Below are 21,336 nucleotides of genomic sequence, written 5' to 3'. Positions count from 1 at the left end.
CAGCCCCCACAAGCCTGGTAGAGGTCACTCACGTTGGCTTTGTGGCTCACGTATGGTATGTACACGCTTCATTGGCCGGGAGCCAGCGATGTCTAGGTGACAGAATAGGGATTTGAGGGAGAAAACTTCTAGCCTGGATTGCAGTCATGCCTCTGTGTTTCTGTATTTCTTGTGTTACCTTGGGATGCCAGTCTCTGGCTAGGACTACTCATCTACAACACAGTGATGACGTCTGATTACAAACAGATTAGGTATGAAACAAAGATTAATTTCAATATAAGCATAATATACACACTAATTATTATTAAGCTGTTTGCAGTCCAATTAATTGTGATTTTTTACATTCATTGAGAACTCTGAAGATGCAACGTAAAGGAGCTTTTTACTTATTTGCAAGCTTTTGCAAGTTCTGACTTATAGCACATACTTTGTACATATGTAAGGATGAAAGAAAAATTTGAATCCAGAAAAAAATCATGACAGGACCAGAGACTGGTCCAGACTTTTCTTAGGTGTCTACTAAAGAAGAGATTCTCCTCTCTTAAGTTCAAAAACAAGACTACAGAATTCAACACTGGACATGTAGGTATTTGTGAACCTGTACGATGTTAACCAGAATTAGTAGGCAGGAGACATTAATGCATTTTTTCCTGCCACGCTACAAAGATATACAGTATCCAGTCTTATTTTTATGATCTGTAGTTTGATGGACTTATTACTGTGCAAAGAATAAATTACATAAACAGGACAAAATATATCCTGCAAGAAGTGCGAAAATAAAATTAAATGCTTCTCCAGGCCAGTTTTATGTAGCAGATATGCTCTGATTTATTTAACTGAGATAAGCAAGTGAGTATCAATAAAAACACAGTGCTTAATACACCTGTTGGAAACTGGGATATCAGCTAGCTGACATCACACGGATGAAAACGGAACATTGACTTTTTTATTCTTAAGCACTACAGGAGCCACACCTGCACATATTCTCCCCTTCAAAAAACCAGCATCCCACTGGTTCTTGTTACCTAGGCTGAGCACCACCAACAAACTTTTGATAGTAATGAAAGTGGGAAAACTGATGAATTTACCAGCAGCGAGCGTACGTCACCCATCATTGGCAAGGGACACCCTTACCTCTGCTCTACCCCGAGTGAGTTAAAAATGCCATAGGGGTGCTCCAGCTTGTCTACTCCAAGTCTCCCTAAGCCCTGTACTTCCTCTGCAGAACATTAGAAATGGTTTTAGCATAGGCAACCCTCAAGTATTCCCTTTGCTTGTTCTCTTCATAGGCTGGAGAAGGCCTGCCTGCCTTCCTGTTTGTGTGCAAGAAAAAGGGAGTCTGCTAAAGATGTGTACCTGCTGCATACTAGTTTTATTCTGGGCTTCCAAAAAAATACATTAGAGGCTAAATTCTTTTGGAATTTTATTTCAACTGTCATCTTTTGAATTGTTTCAATGTATTGTCAATTGCAGTTGAGGCATGCAAGCCGAATGTTTCTATAGGAGCAAGAAAGATCTAGACAAAACTTCCACCATGTAATCTCCTCTCACACTTTCTATAATGGAGAAAACAGGAATTATAGTCAACATTAATCATGTGTTAACAAGTTGCCTTATGCTTACCATTTTAACTCCTTTAGCATAACCGCATTCCCTTTCACATCTGTTCGATCTGTGCCTTAAGGAAACCTGACAGTCAAGGCAGCCTGATATTAGGGCGCCACACCTCAAAACCATTTTGCTCTAACTGCATGTCCAGATTTCAAATGCTTTCTTTTAAAGCCTGATTTTGAGCCTGCGTGCACTAACCCACCCATAGAGCACCGACTGCCCTTATCATGAAGGAAAGAAGCTGCAGGACTGTGATAATGCTGCTTCAGAAACAGTCCTTTTGCACACAATGCAATACGGTGCTGTGCCACGGTAGCATAATTGGGGGGAGGAAAGCCCTAAGGTCAAACCTGCAGCTTTAGATGTCTCTTTATATCACCAGATATCAAGATGAAGAATATGTTAGATCACATAGTTCCAAAATCTTATTAACGTCATAGCAGGGTGATTAAAATGTCAATATCCTCGCTTTTCATGGTTTTTGCAGTGCCTGAAGTCAGAATAATAACGGGTGTGGGCAGGCAATTTTTTAATGCCATAGATCAGAGCTGGAGAGCTGAGCACTGGGGCTATCAGACTGCTTAATTAAGTGGCAGAAATCATTATAAGAAAAAATCCAATGAGTGTCTCAAATTAAATTGTCTCTCCCCTCTCAGCTCTATTTCCTGTTAGATTTTACTCCTCTCTATCTCACTCTTTTCTCATCTCTGCATCATTTCCTCCATCTTCAAGTGAAAGAGAAGGCAGGGAGTGGAAAGGGAAGGGAAAGGCATACCTGTCAGAATTGCCACTACTTGCTAGCAGAAGAAAAATATTGGTGCACAGTTCCTGCGCTCTTTGAACAAGGAGTTTAAGTTACACTATTAGATGTTTTGTTGGTGCAAACAATTTCTTATTCCAGAAGAAAAAGAGTTTTAAATAACCCAATATTAGCGAAGGCTAGCACTGCAATAATTCCCTTGTTGTGGAGCTTTACATGAGAAATGAGGCACACCACAGAATTGTAAATAAGCAGCTCCATGAGCGTCCTCTTTATTAAGCCAACCATGTTAGTCTTTTGAAAAATGTATATATTTCTAGCTGCAAAGATGTTTTATAAACCTTCAGAAACCACTGCAGAAAATTACCTTGGCTTTATAACGTCCCTCCCACATGTACTCATCAGAAAGAGGAGGATGAACACATGAATAAATAATGATGAACCACGTATATCATGAAAGGAACCTTCCATCTGTTCCCTCAAAAGACAGGAGGGAAAAGAACGAAGGGAGCAAGGGATATCTTTCTAACTGGTGCATTCTCTTATCTACCAAAGCAAAAAAAAAAAAGAAAAAAAAAGTTCACGTACGATGCTCGCATCATATACCATATACTGCCTCTCGCACGAAGCACTGTCTGTCTCTCTGCATCCTACTGCTGTTTTTTTCCAAACCACAAAATGGAGATTTTAGTCTGACTAAAAGCACAAAAATAGTGGGTTGTAAAGAACCTCAGTAAAACAAATAATGTGATCTCATGCAACAAGACATACACCACAGAGAAAGGAGGTTTTTGTTTAACATACCTTAGCCAAAAAGACCATTCCAATTACCAAGATTTGTTTTTACAGAAAAAGAAAAGAGAGAGAATTAAATGTATAAATACATCTTCTGTTGGCACACTCCTCCCCACATAGGGAATTCCCCACAAATATAATCTGCTTGCTCATGTATCCTTCAAACTAGACCCCTAGGAGGGAGGGAAGATTCTCCCTTAGCTGTGTGAATGTTTTCAGCATGGTGTTTGCTCTGTTCTGTCACTGCCAGCAGCAACAGGGCAACTTCAGCTCCTATTTTTTAATGAAGAAACAGAGATAGCACACAGATGTTTGTAATTAAAATCTCAGCTCTAACAAGGACGGAAGGACAGATGGAGAGACAGATTCACCAACCAGCTAGCTGCATGATTCCCACTGATTAAATTCTCCAAAAGCTGTATCCAAAGAATAAAAGTGAATTGCAGGATGAGACTCAGGACTTGAATAGCCTGTTGCAGGTACCGGTGAAGAAATTTAATAAACACACATGCCAGCTTTGTGTTCTGTAAAGAAACAGACACATGAATACTGCCATGGATGCTTAGCAGCACAAAGCAGAATATTAAGGTTAGGCGGCTAGGAATCTGTTTTCCTGAGCTGGACCTAGTTTATTGCCCTGACACTTAGTTTGGTGGATTTGTATGAGCTGCTAGTTCCCCCTGTCCACATTTCTGATTGACCCTCTGCAGGAGGTAACCGCTTTGGTAGCCCAGTTGCTTAAAGAGTTTGATAATTAGTGCCTGAGCTGCCTAGTTCACTGTCTGGCATCCAAGTACACACGTCATCCGCGAGCACCTTCATGTTTTATACTCAGCTTGTGCAGACGTTTTAATTTGCCTCCTCCATTGCTTGTACCAACTGGATTTATTACAGGACCTTAGGTACAACCTTAAGTATCCTCATGTTTTAGTTTTTCAATCTGTGTAAGAGATTTCAATTTAAAAATACGATCAGACTTGAAAGTTGCATATTCTATATTCAGGAAATGTTTCATATTCCTTGTAAGCAATCTCTTAAGAGTGCTCTCAAGCAAGCTCAAATGCCTATCGTAAAATTCTGCCCAGTGCTATCTGAGAGACTATGTCTACATACAAAATATTTTTTCTCAGCTATTGATGTTTTTAAAAGATTTGCTGCCAAAGCCAGTTTAAGGGAAAACCTAATCTAAAAAAGATCATGTTTGTAAGTCACAAGGGATTGGGCCAAAGCTAAGAAATTTCAGACCTCAAATTGAGAATTACATGCTCTCTATAAATAGTTTTTTTTTTTTTTTTTTAAGAACAGGCCTTTTCTTCTGCATTACATTTCAAAAATACAATCTAAAAAGAAATTTTTATATTCTATTATCTGGAACTACTGTTCACTGAGGCCTCCTGAGAAGAAGGAACATATAATACTTAATCTTTATTTGGCACATTGTATATTCAACAAATAGTCCTTGGAATTTAACACTTGGATAAACATCATTTAAGTATTTGGCACTAACTAAATGTATCACTATTAAGAGGAATTTATGTAAAATATAACCCCACTAGGCAGCAGTGATTACTATCCAGTATCATTAGGCTAGGCCAGTTTACTGGGAGATAGTCCAATAAAAAGCAGTCACCTTGATTTAGTATGTTCCAATTAAATAGATATACTGTAATAAGATATAATATACAGCACTTATGATGAAACATTTCTGCATTATGTGTAAACAGTGCCACAAAAATGCAGCAGTTTCATGAGCTAAGATGCAGCAAGCATCTGTAGCAAAAAGAAAGAATGCTTTATAACGCAGTATTTGAGACAAAAATCCCTCTTACAAAATATCCATCAGAATCCCCAACTTCCAGAAAGGCATTTGACTACCAGTCTTCTCAAGTAAACCTAATGGACTGCAATGAGCTTAATTGGCTGAGCTGGCCCAATTAGATTTGTACCTCTGCTACAAGAGATTATCTGTATCCGAGGCAGACTAGAAATTCTTGCTTGTGTGAGCATGCTGGTCTAAGAAGTGGTCTTTTCAGTTCAACAGTTTCTTGCCTGCAAAACCCTATTGCTGATGTAACTATACTGGCAAAAGACAGAAAAATAATTAACATGCATTTTCTTGGTAATGTTACTTTCTGAGGGATGAGGTATAAGTTATTACAAAGGAATAGCACGCTGTAAGGTATAGCAAAGGAATGTTTTAGCCAGTAGCAACAGCATCTGTACTAAGATGGTTTCCATCCTCTCTAAGCCTTCCCTTTGGCAGCAGAATATAACACCTTCCTCAGGGTTTTAAGTACTATCTTCATTTTCTCATCAAAACTCATTTCATTTACGAAAATGTTCCTGTCAAAAATTTCTTCCTCTGTAATCTACTATCACCACCTATGTGAGCGTAAGACTCGGATTTTATGCTTACAAGCCAATCAAAATTATTTTTGTCATGCCAAATATTCCAAATTATGTTAAATGTTATATTATTTTTTGCTAATCTAAATGTAAAGTATAATTCAACTGTAAATGCTAAACGCTTGTGTTATGCCTTTTGCTTTACATTTTATTACATTATAATCCTCATCAAGAAGACCAGGTTTATAGGATACCAAAGATGGTGTACTAAAAAAATAAACCAGAAATACACCTTTGAAGAAAGAATGCTTTCCTTGACACCTACTGTCACACAGAAATCAAGACTGATGGTGACACGTAACAAAGGAGTTGCAAGAAGAGGCTACACACATTTTAGATCTGAACATCTACATAACTTTATACGAGTATAGTTCTTGAACTCAGTGGGACTAACAGCACATATGAATTTATGTCCTTCAAAGCATGAATACATGGAAATATTGGCAGAATCAGGACCTTTCTTTATATTCCTTTTACTAATTTTACTCTGCGCTCTAAACATTTGTGCTTCAGTAACTGAGCTAAATCAATAGAGATTTTGAGTGTGAGCAGCTGTTGCAGAAGGCAATGGGAATTAAGAAGATATGGCATCCATCACTGCCTAGGTACCTAGGTACATTTAGTTTGTTGGTTTTCTTTCAAAATTTATATCTTTAAATCTGTCCTACCCTTCTCCCATTTCCTTCCTTCGTTTAAAAAATATGTACTACTTTATTCCTTGTCACTCATCCACTTAGTCTCAACTTTTCCGTTTCTGTTCCCTCTCCCTCTCTTGGTTTGAGTAGACAGATTAAATGAATTATCCCTGCACCACTGAATTCAAAGATGCTGGATCAAGACGTAGCAGCTGCTAAACAGGCACCACTTCGTGTCTCCAATATGCACAGAACAGGAGCTGTTGAAGGTGCTACACTGAGCTAAGGTAGCTCAGTGCTACTCTTAGTATTTTAGCAGTTTCCAAGACAAAGCAGGAGCAACAAAGTAGTAAAATCTTTGTCACGGGCTAAGGCCATCATCTTCCCAAAGAATACTGTCATCTCAGTAGACAACTATAGATAGCAGTAGACGATTAGCAATAATATGGTTTTGTTCTTGCCTTTTTGGAGGAGGGCATTCTAGCTTTCATCTGCATATTTCCTTTTCGTAAGTTACCACTGCCCGTTTGAGTGTTCAGGCTAGGCCAGTGTTAGACATCAGGACTAACCGGCAGGCAGGGCTGCTCTGCTCAGACACAATAGGCACCCGTGGGTGGCTGCCTCCTCCAAGACCACTCATGGTTGACAGATGCTAGGAATATGGAGGGCAGACCTCAGGAGGCTCAGAAATCCACCTGGAAAGGAGACTGCTGCTAAGAAGAAAGGGCAATGATAAAGATCAAAGAGAAGTTAGAGAGCAAGGAAATTTAACGTTCAACTTGACTCCACTACTTATTAATAGGCCACTGATTAATTGGTATCATTGCTTGCCTACTTGCTTGCACTACGCTGTCTTGCTGTGCTTGTCCACAGGCTTGTGTTGTTGCAGCTCACTCGGCAGTAATGAGCATTAAATCTGTGGGGGTGCTGAGTGCTCTTTTTTATTTATGTGAAATGACAGTAGCCAAAAGCTAATCCTACATGTGAGTGTCAGAATAGGGCCTACAGATGGTTATTATTTTGTTTTAGGCTATAATGCTGTGGAAAAGTTCACAATTATGAAAGCATTGTTACTCGGTCACTATGTACGTGAAGTGAGACACCTCATTTTACTCTTATTCTGCTTAAATTTGACTTCAAAACTGCAAAAGGTTAGTTTGGTGTTGTTTATGGTGAAGTTTGCCTGAGCAACCTCTGAAATGTAGAGATTTTTCTCTATACTTCAGAAAAGGTCAGCTTAAAATGCCTATCAATGGGAACGAATGAATGTAATTTCAGGTAATTTTTGTATCTTAGAATAACTCTGCTAGGACAAAGGGTTCTATAGATCAGTTTTTTCTATGTTTGGGTTGGGAGGGTAACCAGTCTTTTACTTTCATAGTAATGTGTGAGACAATCACAGAAACAAAACATGAAATGACCACTGCTTAATACTGTATGTACTAAACAGGCACAACATTTCTCTGAAATAGCATGGCATTCTGACGTGCTACAAGTTAAGCAGATAGACACTTATCTGACTCTGCAATTAAGTGCATGTATGTTGAACTGCCATAAATGTATAAAAAGACAACAGAAAAAAAGGTAGGTAAACAGAAAAAATAACTTTTTTTTTTTTTCCATAAATCAAAGGCATCAGCAGTGGCAATGCATTTGAAAAAAATCAGTTAAGCCAATATTTCTTAGGTGAGATCTGAATTTAGCAATTACAAAAAAACTCTCTCTGAATCTTCTGTGATTTTTTTCTTCCAGTACAGGAATTGTTCTGAATTGTTCTATGGCCAGTGAAGATCAGAAAAAGTAACGTCAATTATAGGAAGAGCATGAGTACAAGCTAAATTCGACAGCATATGGAAGTCACAGTTATAAAGAACAGAACAAAATCAAGAATTTCCAACTCAGATATAACCTCTGTGTTAACATATGGTTGTGAGAACTGGAAATCCACCAAAACATTGAAGACAGGAAACTAGATGCCTTTGAAGGCAAGTGTCTACAGAAGATTCAGGGCATAGGATGGTAAGTTTCATCTCTGATGAAGGAAGTGAGAAATCAGTACTTTCTGCTGAAATCCACCATTTTCTTTAGCAGATGCCAACGCATCCTCCTCTGTGACGCCATCAAATGGGATCCAAGGGGTTTCAGAAAACCCACTGATGACTTTCAAGAGAAAACCTGAACAGCAGCTTTAGGTAGGAGGGCTGAGCTCACCATCTCAACACCAGAAAGCTGAAACAGCAGGAAGTGATGGAAAAGACCTGCTAGCATTTGCTCAGGAAGTTTGTAACATTGTGTTATTTTCTCTGATGTGACACAGTGAGTATATACAAATGAAAACAGGGCTTACAGTATATAGCTAAAATATGTTGGAGGGCAAAAAAAAAAAAAAGGCAGAAAAAAATGACATACCAAAGAAGCCTTACAATAACGCTGAAATTTGCAGTTTCAGACATGAAGCTAAAATTTTCCTGTGTCATTTGATGGTTCCTTATCAGTGATCAACATAACTCAATAAATAGAAAATTGTGCATCTTAGCCAGTCACTTCTTTAAGGTAAAGTGTTATTTTAAACCTTCTTCATTAAACTGTAACTGCTTTACAAAATTTCTAACCCCTTTTTCAAAAATGGGGCCCTGCCCTCTCACTTAAGCATATCTTTATTGGCATAATTTTGCTTCAGCATTTTTTTACACACCAACGTGCAAACTCACAGGCAGCCTCTCAAACAGCATGTGTAAAAAATGGTTGGAAATGCGCGTGCTTGCCTTTGCACTTCAGTCACACGCCAGGCATTTTTTGGAGCCAGGTGCTGAAGGCTGGGATTAGTGGGCATTTTCAGCCTCTTATGCTGAGAAAGAATATCAGAGCCAAAAATAATGTTCTCAGCCGATTTTCAGATTTCTCATCTGTCAAATCTGGGTTATTTATGTCTGCTATAACCTCTTGTATCTAAAATGCAGCATGACTGGACTAGCAATAACATTTTCATTTTTCTGTTGTTACTGCAATAATTGTCCCAGAAGGCCTGTGGTTTAAAAGAAAAACAATATTTCCTTCTAGTTTTCTTTTTCCAGGCAGTCCTTTCTTGTGGACCTCTATTTGAGGATCTTAGGATAACTATTTTTTGATAGACTTAACATTTATGAGACAGCACTTCATAGGTATAAATCACTATGTAATAATATGCAGCGATGGCCAATATTGTTTGCTATTGTACTTCCCTTTTTAGATGTGAGAATAGAGTATTTGCTACTTCTTACCAGAAATGTAAGTTTTATAATCTGTCAAAATACTCTTCTCCAGCATGTAACGTTTCCTAGGTTTACCTTTACCTTTACCTTTCCTAGGTTTTATGTATAAAAAACTAGATTCCTAGCTGCAATTCAGCTACCACATTTTTTTGTTAGTTTAGGCTGACATTGGTTAAGGCCTAAATTGAAAATATTTGAGCCAATAAAATCATAAATGGATGAAGATGTATCCATTGTCTCACAGATTTTTTTCTGCATAAAACAATTTAAGTTCCAATTACTACATCGTCTGAATTATGATAATAATAAAACACGTAACATTGTGCTCTTAAAACAAAACTCTTGAAACCAAATAATTGTTTTCTTTTTCATAACAGTTCTTGGTTCCAAAATAGAAAATAACGTGAGCATGTAGTAATACTCAGCTACTTTTTGTTATTCAAAAAGTAATAACATTCAGTAATACACCAAGTCTAAGGATTCCACTAGAGATGGTGTCATTAGACGTCATTTTTCTGCAGTATCTGCACTGAGAATTTCTGTCGGTCAGGCAAGCAAATATGCCTCCCTTGCATCTTCAGTTCCACTTGTATGTAGGGGAAGAATGACTTTTCAGAGAATGTCCTTCTGTAATTGCAATTAAAACAAAATAACAAACATGCAAAATACCCTTTGATTTCAAAGTTGCTAAATACGACAGCAATTTAGCAAAAATATCACACCAAATATAAAGCTTTCACTATTATGGCCAAGACGTGTAGGCAGATGGCTCTGGGCTTGAGACGAGTATGTGATATTTTTGTGGTGTCAGAGGGCAGTCTGAAGCCCCAGGGAAGGGAACTTGCTCCCTGCTTTGCAATGAACCCAGGGAGATGACATGACAATGTTTCTCTGAGAGAAATGCATTGACTCACCTACCAGAGCTCTCTTCGCTTTCATTTCCTCCTGTGGATTTTTCTGCAGACTTTAATTCATTTTTTTCTTTACAGACTTTATTATAAAGCAGCTACAAGGCAAACTGTTTATTACTCTAGCCTATTTGGGGAGGGGATGGGAAGGGGACGAAAACAACCCCTGTTTGTTAAACATTTTCAAATTATAATGGAAGGAATTTTAACATATTACACACAAAATGAAATTACATTTTGCAATGCACAGTTAATCTTAGCATTGTTGTTTTTAAGCTGAATTGAAAAAAAAAAAGCTGCAGAATCTCAGAATCAAATGCTCTGACAAACTAATTCCTCTTTTTTTTTTTTTTTAACTTTTCCAATTGTTATGATAATTCTGCACTTTGTATTACTGTAAACTATCTGCTCACAGGTCAGCAAAATTCTTTCCTGACAGTAACACACCAAACCATGTCTATACATCTAAATTGTACAGGACAGACAATGGAGCCACTTGTTTAATATATAGTTTTTAAAAGATAACACATGTGATATATGAATTTCACCTCCTGATTTGGTAGAAGCCAGTAATTCATTCAGTGCATGGCTGACTGACTCTATTTCTCTGCTGCTGACACTGCTTATGTATCATGCACCACAGCCTGCCTTCGGAGATCTAAAATACAGAAAGTTCAGCTGTTTAGAAATTATGAATGCTGCTGGGTGGAAGGAGATCAAGCACTTGTGTTTTGCTTTCAGAAATATGGTGGACAGGATGAGTGCAAAGTCCCCAGCTATGCCAGTTGACTTCACTGGGAATGCTGAAGGAAGTTCACACAATAAGATATGTTTTCCTATTGTAAAGCATTTCTAACATGTGCTTATCTCTTATTCCCCTGTCACTGCTACCTCTCTAAGCCTATAGCCCTCAGTTTTATCCAGTGCCTCCTAGATAGTCCATATATGACTGGCCTCAGCCACAAGCGCTGGTGACACATAAGAACTAAAATATCTGCATAAATAGGAATAAATGTCTCTCCAAACAATGTCTCCTGAAGAAACCATCTGTGCAGAATTTTCAGACCCAGGTCTCAGATGTGAAAGGCTTTACTGCTATCTCCCTAGACAAATAGTAGCTAAAAACATTTCAATTTGACTTGCTAAATATTTACTGGCAGTTATCAGAAATTATTATCCGACTCACCCTTGTGTAGTATACTACGTGTGTATGCATATGCCTTAATTTGGTTGGTGTGACAAATGGCAGAATAGCACATAAGGCTAGACAAGGGGTATCATGTTCCAAGGTACTACCATTATCAAACAAGTGGTGGGTTGACAAATGGATTGTTAAAAAAAAAAAAGAAAAAAGGACAAACAACAGATGACATAAAAAGAAATTAGAGCTACAACATTCATCTCAACTTCGCCACCCCTTTCTATATGGTACGTAACATGATATTGGAAGAAAGTAATTTGTAACATTTTAACATAAGAAAAAGTTAAAAGATTGCATGCAAAGTAAACGGAACCAAACCTGTCACTGTACTGCTGGAGACTAAGGAAATTACCTTATGTTTCTGCAACAACCACAACATATGCTGCATGCATGCAGCTAGCAATTAAAAGCAGTGTAATAGTTCTTTGTGTAGAAAAATTCCTGTGTAGATGCAGTATTTCTACACTGAACTTGTGGGAATGATACATTTTTATTTCCTTTGTTAAAAACACAATTTTGTACTAACACAGGGTTTAACTGTGGTTTTTGGCTGGTGGTAGATGGGAGTGTACACATCAGTGTATTAAAAATACAGTAAATATTATGTAAGTTAAAATAATATTTACATTTCTAAGTCTTAGTGAATATAACTATAAGTTATGTGACTTAAGATACCACTGTGAACTCCCAATGAAATCACAGACCTATAAAATTTTATTAAAATAAACGCTATTCCTTGCATGGATTATTTTTCTGTTCTTACTCTAATATGATGACTTACTGAACTATAATCAGAATGCAAATTTCATTAATATTATCCTACACATGGGAATATATTAAGGGAAAGTAGAATCATTATTTGAAAAATTTTATTAAAACTATTTCTGTTACAATTAACCTATAATTTAGTATAAACAATCTGATTTCTAATTATTATTATTCAGCTTTTACCTTTCTTTGAAGGATCTACAGTGGAAACATTGCTATTTTAATGTTATATGAAAACATAAGTAATGAAACTTTCCCATGTAAAACATATTCCACATTATCTACCTAGACATTATTTAATTTTACCCACAAAAGAAGAGACTAGCTATGAATCAATCATTGTGGCATCACTCCATGCACTCTGGGGACAGCCTGTAAAGTATGAACAGTCTTCAGAGCAGTCCTGGTAAATTCCCTTACCTTAAATATATATGTATGTTTATATATATATATATATATTTATAGTCACAAAAGGTTAGACTACTAGTTCTGTAAAATCTGCTTTAATAATAGGTTATTCTTAAGGTACCCAAACACGACTTATCTGGCAGAAACTTGGTAACAGTGTGTCTTTGCACTGTAGCTCACTGGTTCTCCTGTTTCAACTCATTTCAGGCAAATCAAGTTATTTAAAAAGAAATTGATTTAAAGTATAAAAAAAAATGTTTCATGAAAAAAATCATATTTTAAAATGGCAAAATGGCTATTTGACTCTAAACCATTTAAACTATGTTCTCTGAAGGGTATGGAAGTCATCTCTTAAACCATTCTGTCATGTTGTCTTATTTTCTTTACGGGTTACGTGTTACTGCTCCTATCTACCAATATAAATTATGTCATTCCTGTGAAATGATTGACTTCTTGTTAATGGTATAACATTTGTGATCATTTAGCCCTAAATGTTTGCTTGATATACATATATTGAGAGAGAGAGAGAGATGTATTAATACACAGAGGTATAGTTTGTAACACATCTATATGATATCATATATGTAATCTGTACATATGGTACACACCGTACCAAATAAATAAACAAATAAATCCACATTAAGAAGTTAACTAGATGGATAAGAACTATGAGAAAGGACATTCACTGGCTGCTTGGTCAAAGGAAGAAGGACCATCACAATATATCAGTAGCTCAACTGTATCCCACAGACTGAAGTGTTTAGAAAGACAATTATATACTGTAACTACTTCTTGAACCAATCCATTACATGCAATTTACCTAATAATCTCTGAAGTCTTCTGAACGAGCTGCTGTTCTTACAAATTTATGCCGAAAGAGAAGCCTGTCTTCTTTCTGAATTTTTTTTTCAAAATCATCAGACTATCTTGGGAACTAAAGCCTGTTTTCTGGAAACTCAGAAAAACTTTGGTATCAAACTGTCTAATTTACTTGAAAAGCAACTGATTTATAGGCTCCTAATTTACTAGCAAGATGTTGAAAAAACTGTCCTATCTAACCCATCTAATTTGTAATGAGTTATTTTAGACAAAATGCTTTTGCCATTTTGGCTCTTCCCTCCCCCTAAATTGGATTATCATTAAACATACTTTCTTTAATGTCTTTACTTTGATAGTTTCTGTAAAACAAGCCTTTTCATACTCTCTTTTTGGACTAGCAAAGAATGTCTTCCCTCATTCAAAGGTATCAGAAGCAAATTTTGGATGCATAGTTGATCACTAAGAAAGCTGACTCTCTTCTCCACAGAACACAGGCAGAGGTATAAGCGTATTGGCACCTAATCTCCTCTACTTTGTAGCTGTAGGGTGGTAATCTTTATCACAAAATACATCCTCTCCTTTGGGATACTGTCAAACCGGAAAATTAATTACCTAGAAATGGAAAGGTCAGTTTAATTACCCAAAGCTGGAACCTTATTCTCGGTTTTGGAGGACAACTTACTGCTTGCTTTGTTCTTTCCAGTAAGACTGGAAATATCCTACAGCAATTTACCAAGGCTCTAGGTGGGGCACTTAATTCTTCCCTTTTTTTCTGCCAAAAGAAAAAGATTGCCGTGTTCTCTAAGGAGGCAGTTTTGAAGGATATCATCTGAATTGTCTTTCAGATATATATATTCAAGGTGCAGTTAACGTCCTGAGCAATTTAAAAAAGGGCAATAGTGCTTTTCTACTTAAGCTTTTTGATGAAAAGTTCACACAAGTCATCAATAAGTGATCATTATTAAACATTTTTGTGTTTTTTTGGTCACCCTGGAAAAAATATTTGAAACTGCACCTCCATTGAGGGCAGCCCACTTAAGAATTTTAGTGGAGGAAGATCTCTATATCCACTGGAAATTAATTGTCCTTACCTCCACTTAAGAGTTGAGATTTGCCTAACCTGTGCATTGGTAAGCAATGTCACTACATGTATAAGATCATTGTGAGGAGAATGAATAGGTGGTGGATAAAATGATTATCTTCTGGGCAGAGAAAAATGCGATGAAAGGTGGTACAGGAAGATAAGAAGGCACAGAAAATATCATGAGAGAAAACAGATACCAAGCAATAGCAAAAAAAGAGTCACCATCTTCACTGGCTAATGGAAAGAAGAAAAGGCAAAGTGTAGTAGGGGAAGCAAAGTGTGTTTGAAGGTATTTGTATTTAAGAACCTTTATTGCTTCTTGTGAATCTAGTTCAGTATTCTTTAAGTGAAGTGATCCAAATCTACCTCTATCTTGGGCAACTGAAAAAATGTACAGATCTGTATCACATGGCAGTTCATCAGGGTTATATTCATATTACTGACTTACATGTAAAAAACATGGTAAACCAGGCAGGGATTAGAGCTAAATTCTGTAAAACTACCCAAGAAGAGAGAGGTCAAAATCCTAATCTGTTTATCTGATTTGGTAGCCACAAGATCAGAAGAGAAAGGATTTTGTAAAGAAGAGTAAAGCCCCAGACTGCAATGGAAGAGAGTCATCTGGTTGCAAGGAAGCACTGGTATGTTTGCTGTGCATTAGTCAAAATTACTTTGCATCTGCCAAACTTGTGCTGTGACATAGCTATGCAACCTTCATAGGCAAAATGATAAACTCTGCTATTTACACTAAGCACTAAGTGCATCGTCATTATTCATACCGTCTTCTTTTTATTGCTTAAGTTTAAGCATTAGACTTTAAAATACTGGAAATACCAAAGCCAATTGAAAATTGGATTAAAGATTTGGATATGCCTAATAAATAAACCTGTTATAAAAATGATTCATCATCTTCAAAAAATGGGTTGATCTAAAAAATAGAGTTTATTATTTCCTGGCTGACATCTCCTTGCAAAATAATTAAATTGAAACAAAAAAAAACCACCACTACCATTGCAAAGAAATGACATTAAATGACATGTTATTATCCACATGACATCTTTGATGTGATATGGATGGAACTTATATCCTATTGTGAAAAAACTCATGAAGTATTTTACACCAAGAAAACCAAAATGATGTGATTTGTAGAATAACATCATGGGGAAGAAACAAGACTTATTGATAGCATATACTTTTGAGAGTACTGATATTTACAAAGGACCATCATTTTATTTTTAAAAAAAGGAAGTTTAATCATGACTTGTATCTATTCTGACACGTTTTCTGACCTGAAATTGTACACAGATTTTTCTTCTGCCACCATGTGAAGTGCTAAGAAAGTTAAACTTGGAAGAGTCTCATAAGCTGTCATCTTCATTTACCATACCTTTCTGCCTGCTAGGAGTAGGGACACACATTCCACAGCTTTCAGTAAAAAACAAAACAAAACACAACCAAACAAAAAAAACAAACTCTTCTTGTTCCATTCTTAAGTTATTTTTGTTATCATACTAGGTGTCAAATTTGGACCATCTTTGGATAGCAGGCCCACTTCTGCTAATTAAAACTACTTTCCTAAGAAATATAAATTGGAAATACAAGGAAAAATACACTATGGATAGGAAACCATGTTCTTTTAACCAGAATTAGCAAGCAGCTCCCATATCCCTCTCCCTGCCCCATCAAGTTCATTTGTCCATCTTTGTCCTTTGTTTTTCATGTGAAGAAATCTTCACTCAGTTTTCAAAGTTCTTGTGCTACTTCATAATATTGGAAAAAGGACTGGACTACAGCTGTTTCAGATATCGGGAATTTACCTACCATGTCTTTGTTACCACCTGAATGTCACCCATATATGGGTTAAAAAAACAATACAAAACCCAGAGCAATCAATCTAGCAGCCCATTGCTTGAGTGAGTCTTTCAGACACAATTTATTACCTCCCTTTTTATTCACTGATCTCATGATATGATTTAAAATTTGAAAGGTCCATAGAACTTACTGTTTTGTGCCAGAGCTTGAAGCAGACAGTCCAAGCATCCCTCCAAGCTATCTGCCGTGCTGTCAGTGGTTGTTATCTTCAGCTTTTTCAGGGCATCACTTAGATTATCTGCTTGGTAAACACAAAGAAACGAGAAATCAGTGTCATTAGCAATTTGGTAACAGCACTGAATGTAAATAGTTACTGTAAAGTAAACAAAATCCTGTGTCAATGAAGAAGGAATGAATGGTCTATAGTATATATTTCTGAGTATATAAAAAGCCAGAAGTCAAAGGTTATGCATGAAGTTAAACTTTTCAAATTTATGCATACATTTATCATTCTGCAGCTGAGAACAGGATGCCAGCAAGCACTTTATGAAAGGCTGCTGAACGGCAATTTAGCCATCAATATTGCCTCAGTCTAGCTGGTTCAGAAAACCAGCAGCAGTATCTTTGCTCCTATCCTTGTGCGGGGCAAAAATATGATGGAAATAAGCACACCTTGAATTTTTTCATCAACAATGGGAAAGTAATTGAAAATGCCATTTTGTGTGTGCTATATAGGGTTCCATCTTGATGAGACATTCACAAAGCCATAGTGCTAAGCTCAGAGCCTTTTAAGGACTATGCCATTTTCCACCACATTGTTACAAGCACCACGGTTTATATGAACTGTGTTAATTGTTTAAATTCAACTGATCTGTGAAAATACAAGGCATCTTCCAGAAATCAGAACCTTCTGAATTTCAGGTAATTCAATAGCTCTTCCCTCTTTAGAAAACAAAACAAAATGAAACAAAACAAAAAAGAACCAAATCAATTCAAACTATGAAATACAATTCTCAACAGATGCCCTTTTATTCTCATACAAGTTAGGGTAGTATCCCTGCTACCATTCTGAGTACTCTGCTTATTTGGGAACAAAATGTAAGCGCGTTAGCAGCTGCAGCCCGGGTCTCTTCGGCCTGCCCGCTGATGACTAACCTCACCGTGAATGGACTACCCTTTTAAAAACGAGTGCTGGTTCGGTTTCCATGCCAACTCTGTCAGTGAGCAGGAATTGTTACTCAAAACAAATAATGTTAAATAGTGTCTAGCCGCCTACCATTCCCTGGTGACTAATCAGAAAGCCTTCACCCCAGCCCTACAGAACCGTAGGTACGGTCCCTTCGCCACACATCGCTGGCATCTTCTGGGCCTGAAAGGCAGCCAGCGCTGCCTCAGAGCTTCGCACCGACGTAGGAAGCCCCCTTCAGAAGCAAGCTGGCAGCTGCTGCACTTTGCCTCCTCCTCATTTGCCCACATACGGGATGGTGCAAAGGAAAGGAGGCAAGAGCTTCCCTTATGCTGCCTTTCTTTGCCTTTGAGGCGCTGGCGGCCTGCTGGAGGCTCAGGAGGTGTGCCACGGAGGCAGCGGAATCACACTCCTGGAGCTGCTTCGCTTCCCATCCAAAGCTGGGGCTTTCATCCCACTTCCATTTTTGATTCACCTATCCTTTTGTAGCCCAAGTTCCCATACAGATAAAAGTACGGTGCTTCACTTTTTTAAGTTCTCAGTCTTTAGGTATTAAATTGTTTATCAGGCAGTTGGTTTGTTTACTGACTAATATGCATGTGGCCTTAGCTAGGCTACAGAAAGGAGCCCCCTTGCCCCTAAATGAGAGCCAGCAGCGTGCGGGCAACTCTGGGAGCTTTTCTGGCAGATGCACTTGGTGCTGCCCCCTGAGACCTCAAGCCTGTCTCCTTCCCCTCGCCCTGCTAAGCCAACACCTCCTGGAACAAGCCAGCAAGAAAAAAATATCATTTTCCCTGTTAGTGTCCAGTGGGCTTAAATGTAGTGCATGTGTTGCAGCGATAGAGCTGCACGTGCGATGAAAAATGTCATTACTTAAATTATTCAGGAAATATCACTGGAATTTGTCAAGTTACACCGCTGTGGGGTACTCAATGACCAACCATGTTACTGCAAATTAACACTGTGCTTCACCTCCTCTTCCATTTTCTTCACCCACTACCCTCTCTCATATCTCTCTCTCTTCAGTTTTCATCTACTGTGGCACTACCTCTCTTCCATCACACAGGCACCTCATCTCATCTCCCTGCATGCTAACACATGTAGCTTTGAAATCGCAGCAGCTGTTTATAGCAAGAGGACTATGAGAGAGGAGGTATCAAAAAAGCAGGTGTGCCCAGTGTCTGTGGAAGAAGAAAATGCATAGGTAAGAAATTCACCTTCACATCAGTTTTGCAGACGATGGAGAGAGGCTTCTGTTATCAGAGACCTCACCCAGGCCTTGTTTCTCTCTTATAGCCTCTTCTACCTTACATATATGCCTGATAAATAACAAACTCCCACTTACAATTGTATTTGACTGGGCAAAGAGATGAGTGCTCTATCTCAAATGTTTGTAATTTCTTCCACTCCTTGCCACAGCAGAACCTGCAGGAGGCGCTGGGAACGTCTCCCCCATCTTTTTTTCCTACTCCCTCCTGGCTGCCTGCTGCTTACTTTTTCTGGGGAAGTCTACCATTTTAATACTCCACAGTTACCTATGATGTGCACCATGATGTACTTTGGGCAAAATCTTCAGACGTGACTGACTAAATATTTCAACCCCTCAACTTTTCATGGTACTGAGCATGTACACATCTCACTAACACACACAGACTTTTAGCTTGAGACATACTTCAAAAGTCAGCCAATGCTTGTGGCAGTGGTATGCCACATTACCTTTAAAATGTGAAATTGCCACTCAGTAGATATGATTAGATACTATAAGTGATTTAAAAATACAATACACAGAAATTAAATTAGAAACCATATGCATAAAAAGAAAACACATGTAGGAATACTGAAGGAACACTAGACCTCTGGCCACAAAGTCAGAAGGCCACAGGGACAGAGGGAAAAAGTACCTTTCAGGAAACACATTACTTGCTCATTTTGTCTCTTTCTGTCAAAGCCAGGGCTTTCTCCTTTCTAAACAGGGTTAATACCTTGAAAGACATATTTATCTTTGAAATCTGGGAGTATCGGATATATGCAAATACATCTTAAACAAGTTCATAGGCTTTGTTCCTTTTTTTTCCCTTCTTTTGCTATTCTGAAAAGAACAAACCTTACAGTTTGAGATGACAACGACAGGGATATTCAGAGTGAAAAGACTGCAGTGGTCCCGTGGGTTCCTACCATATAATTACACAAGGCTTCCCGATTTCTGCAGTTTCACAGTTGCGCTGAACCTGTCATTTAGGGAGGAAGCTGCAGATGCTTTTCTTCCATGTACAAAACCCCCGTTGTTTTCTTGTGATCATCTCTTGCTTACTTTTCCATCTCTTCCTCTGTTTCTGTAGAATCTGTTTCCAGTAGGCTTGTTACTGCACAGGCTGATCATATTCTCAGAGATAAAAACCCGTGGGATAAAACCAATGTAAGGAATCTTTTTGGCTGTGTGACAGGGAAATGTGAATAAGTAGATTTTGTCAATATGTAAGGTCATGTGAAAGCTTACATTAGCTGGGAAGATTTAAGGGGACCAGGTCAGGATGGTAAAGATAAAAATAAGGCAGTAGTGATACATATGATACAGTTGCTCAGCAACCTGGTATCATGTCGTGAGTTTGTGAGGCATCAAGTCAGCAGTTTAACAGTAGGATGAACCATTTTGTCTATCCCAAGCACAGGGAGTGACTCATTCTTAACACCTGGCTTAAAGGACTGCTTTCAGTATAATTAGTTCTCTCATCTGGGCAGAAAATCCTGAACCCCACAACCTTTAGTACTTGATATCCTAACAATATAAACTGGTAAGTCAGGACGTGGAGTCTGGCAAGGGCTGTCAGACCCAACTGTCTGGCCCATTCCACCTCCTGTTGCATTTTGACTTCCCCTGAAAATTACTCCTGCACAAAAACTCGCAAAAATGGGGTGGGTTAAATCCTGCAGTAACGTGTTACTTTTGGTGGCAACACATTATTACTACTACCTCTTGCACAGGCTTTTTTACAGAGAAAAATAGAAGATGACTAACGTAAGTAAATGCTTTAATATTCCATTCTGTTTCTGAGAGCTTTTCGGTGACTCATTTTCAATCACTAATTCGTTTTATACAAAAGTACTGTTCCTTCATCTCATAAAAATCTGGTAGTTGATCAGCCTTGTTTTGGATCAGGGTCACAGGAATGCTGGATATGCTACAAACAGTTTTACAAGGTAGCCAGTAGTATATCTGGGGATGCAGCTTTTGTGTACAAGAGCCAACTTGCTAATTTTACATTGAGTTCACAGCATCTTCATCCAAACCACAGAGAAAGTCAAGGCACACAAAAAAGCCATCTTTTAAGACTGACATTAAAAAAAATATTTAAAATGTTTCAGAAGAGTATTTAGATGGATAGCTTTTGTCTGCATGGTTTATTTTTCTAAATTTTGTGATCTTACCCAGTACAGAGATTTTAAAAGAAAATAAAAGATCCACCTTGAACATATCATTAACATTTCCTGTATCTTTTGATTGACACTCAGTATACTGTTCTGAGTACAGGTACTATTCGATTATACATGCAACTTGACAGACAAGGAATTCAAAATAAATAGGACGTACTGAACCAGAACGATCAGGAACTACAAATGTCCATTCTGCAGACATTGTTCAGCCTGCAAAATTAGAGAAGGATCTCCGGGCACAGAGAAACAAGTCTCGGAAA

General features: G+C 37.8%; 1 protein-coding gene across 5 annotated transcripts in view; it reads right to left on the bottom strand.

The window, feature by feature from the left end:
* Window positions 1–21,336, bottom strand: part of RAP1GDS1 (Rap1 GTPase-GDP dissociation stimulator 1) — a 97,378-nt gene that overhangs the window by 48,587 nt on the left and 27,455 nt on the right. For 3 of the 5 annotated variants that reach the window (XM_048054725.2, XM_048054723.2, XM_048054726.2), the window contains exon 2: window positions 16,649–16,759. In XM_048054725.2, the coding sequence (XP_047910682.1) occupies window positions 16,649–16,759 (111 nt within the window). The remainder of the gene's footprint in view (window positions 1–16,648; window positions 16,760–21,336) is intronic. The other 2 variants (XM_048054724.2, XM_013201068.3) reach the window with 1 other exon arrangement.

This window comes from Anser cygnoides, chromosome 4, assembly GCF_040182565.1.
Source record: "Anser cygnoides isolate HZ-2024a breed goose chromosome 4, Taihu_goose_T2T_genome, whole genome shotgun sequence".
Classification (NCBI taxonomy): Eukaryota; Metazoa; Chordata; class Aves; order Anseriformes; family Anatidae; genus Anser; species Anser cygnoides.
The sequence above is the reverse complement of the archived record's forward strand: the minus strand, read 5'-3'. Positions and strand labels throughout refer to the sequence as shown.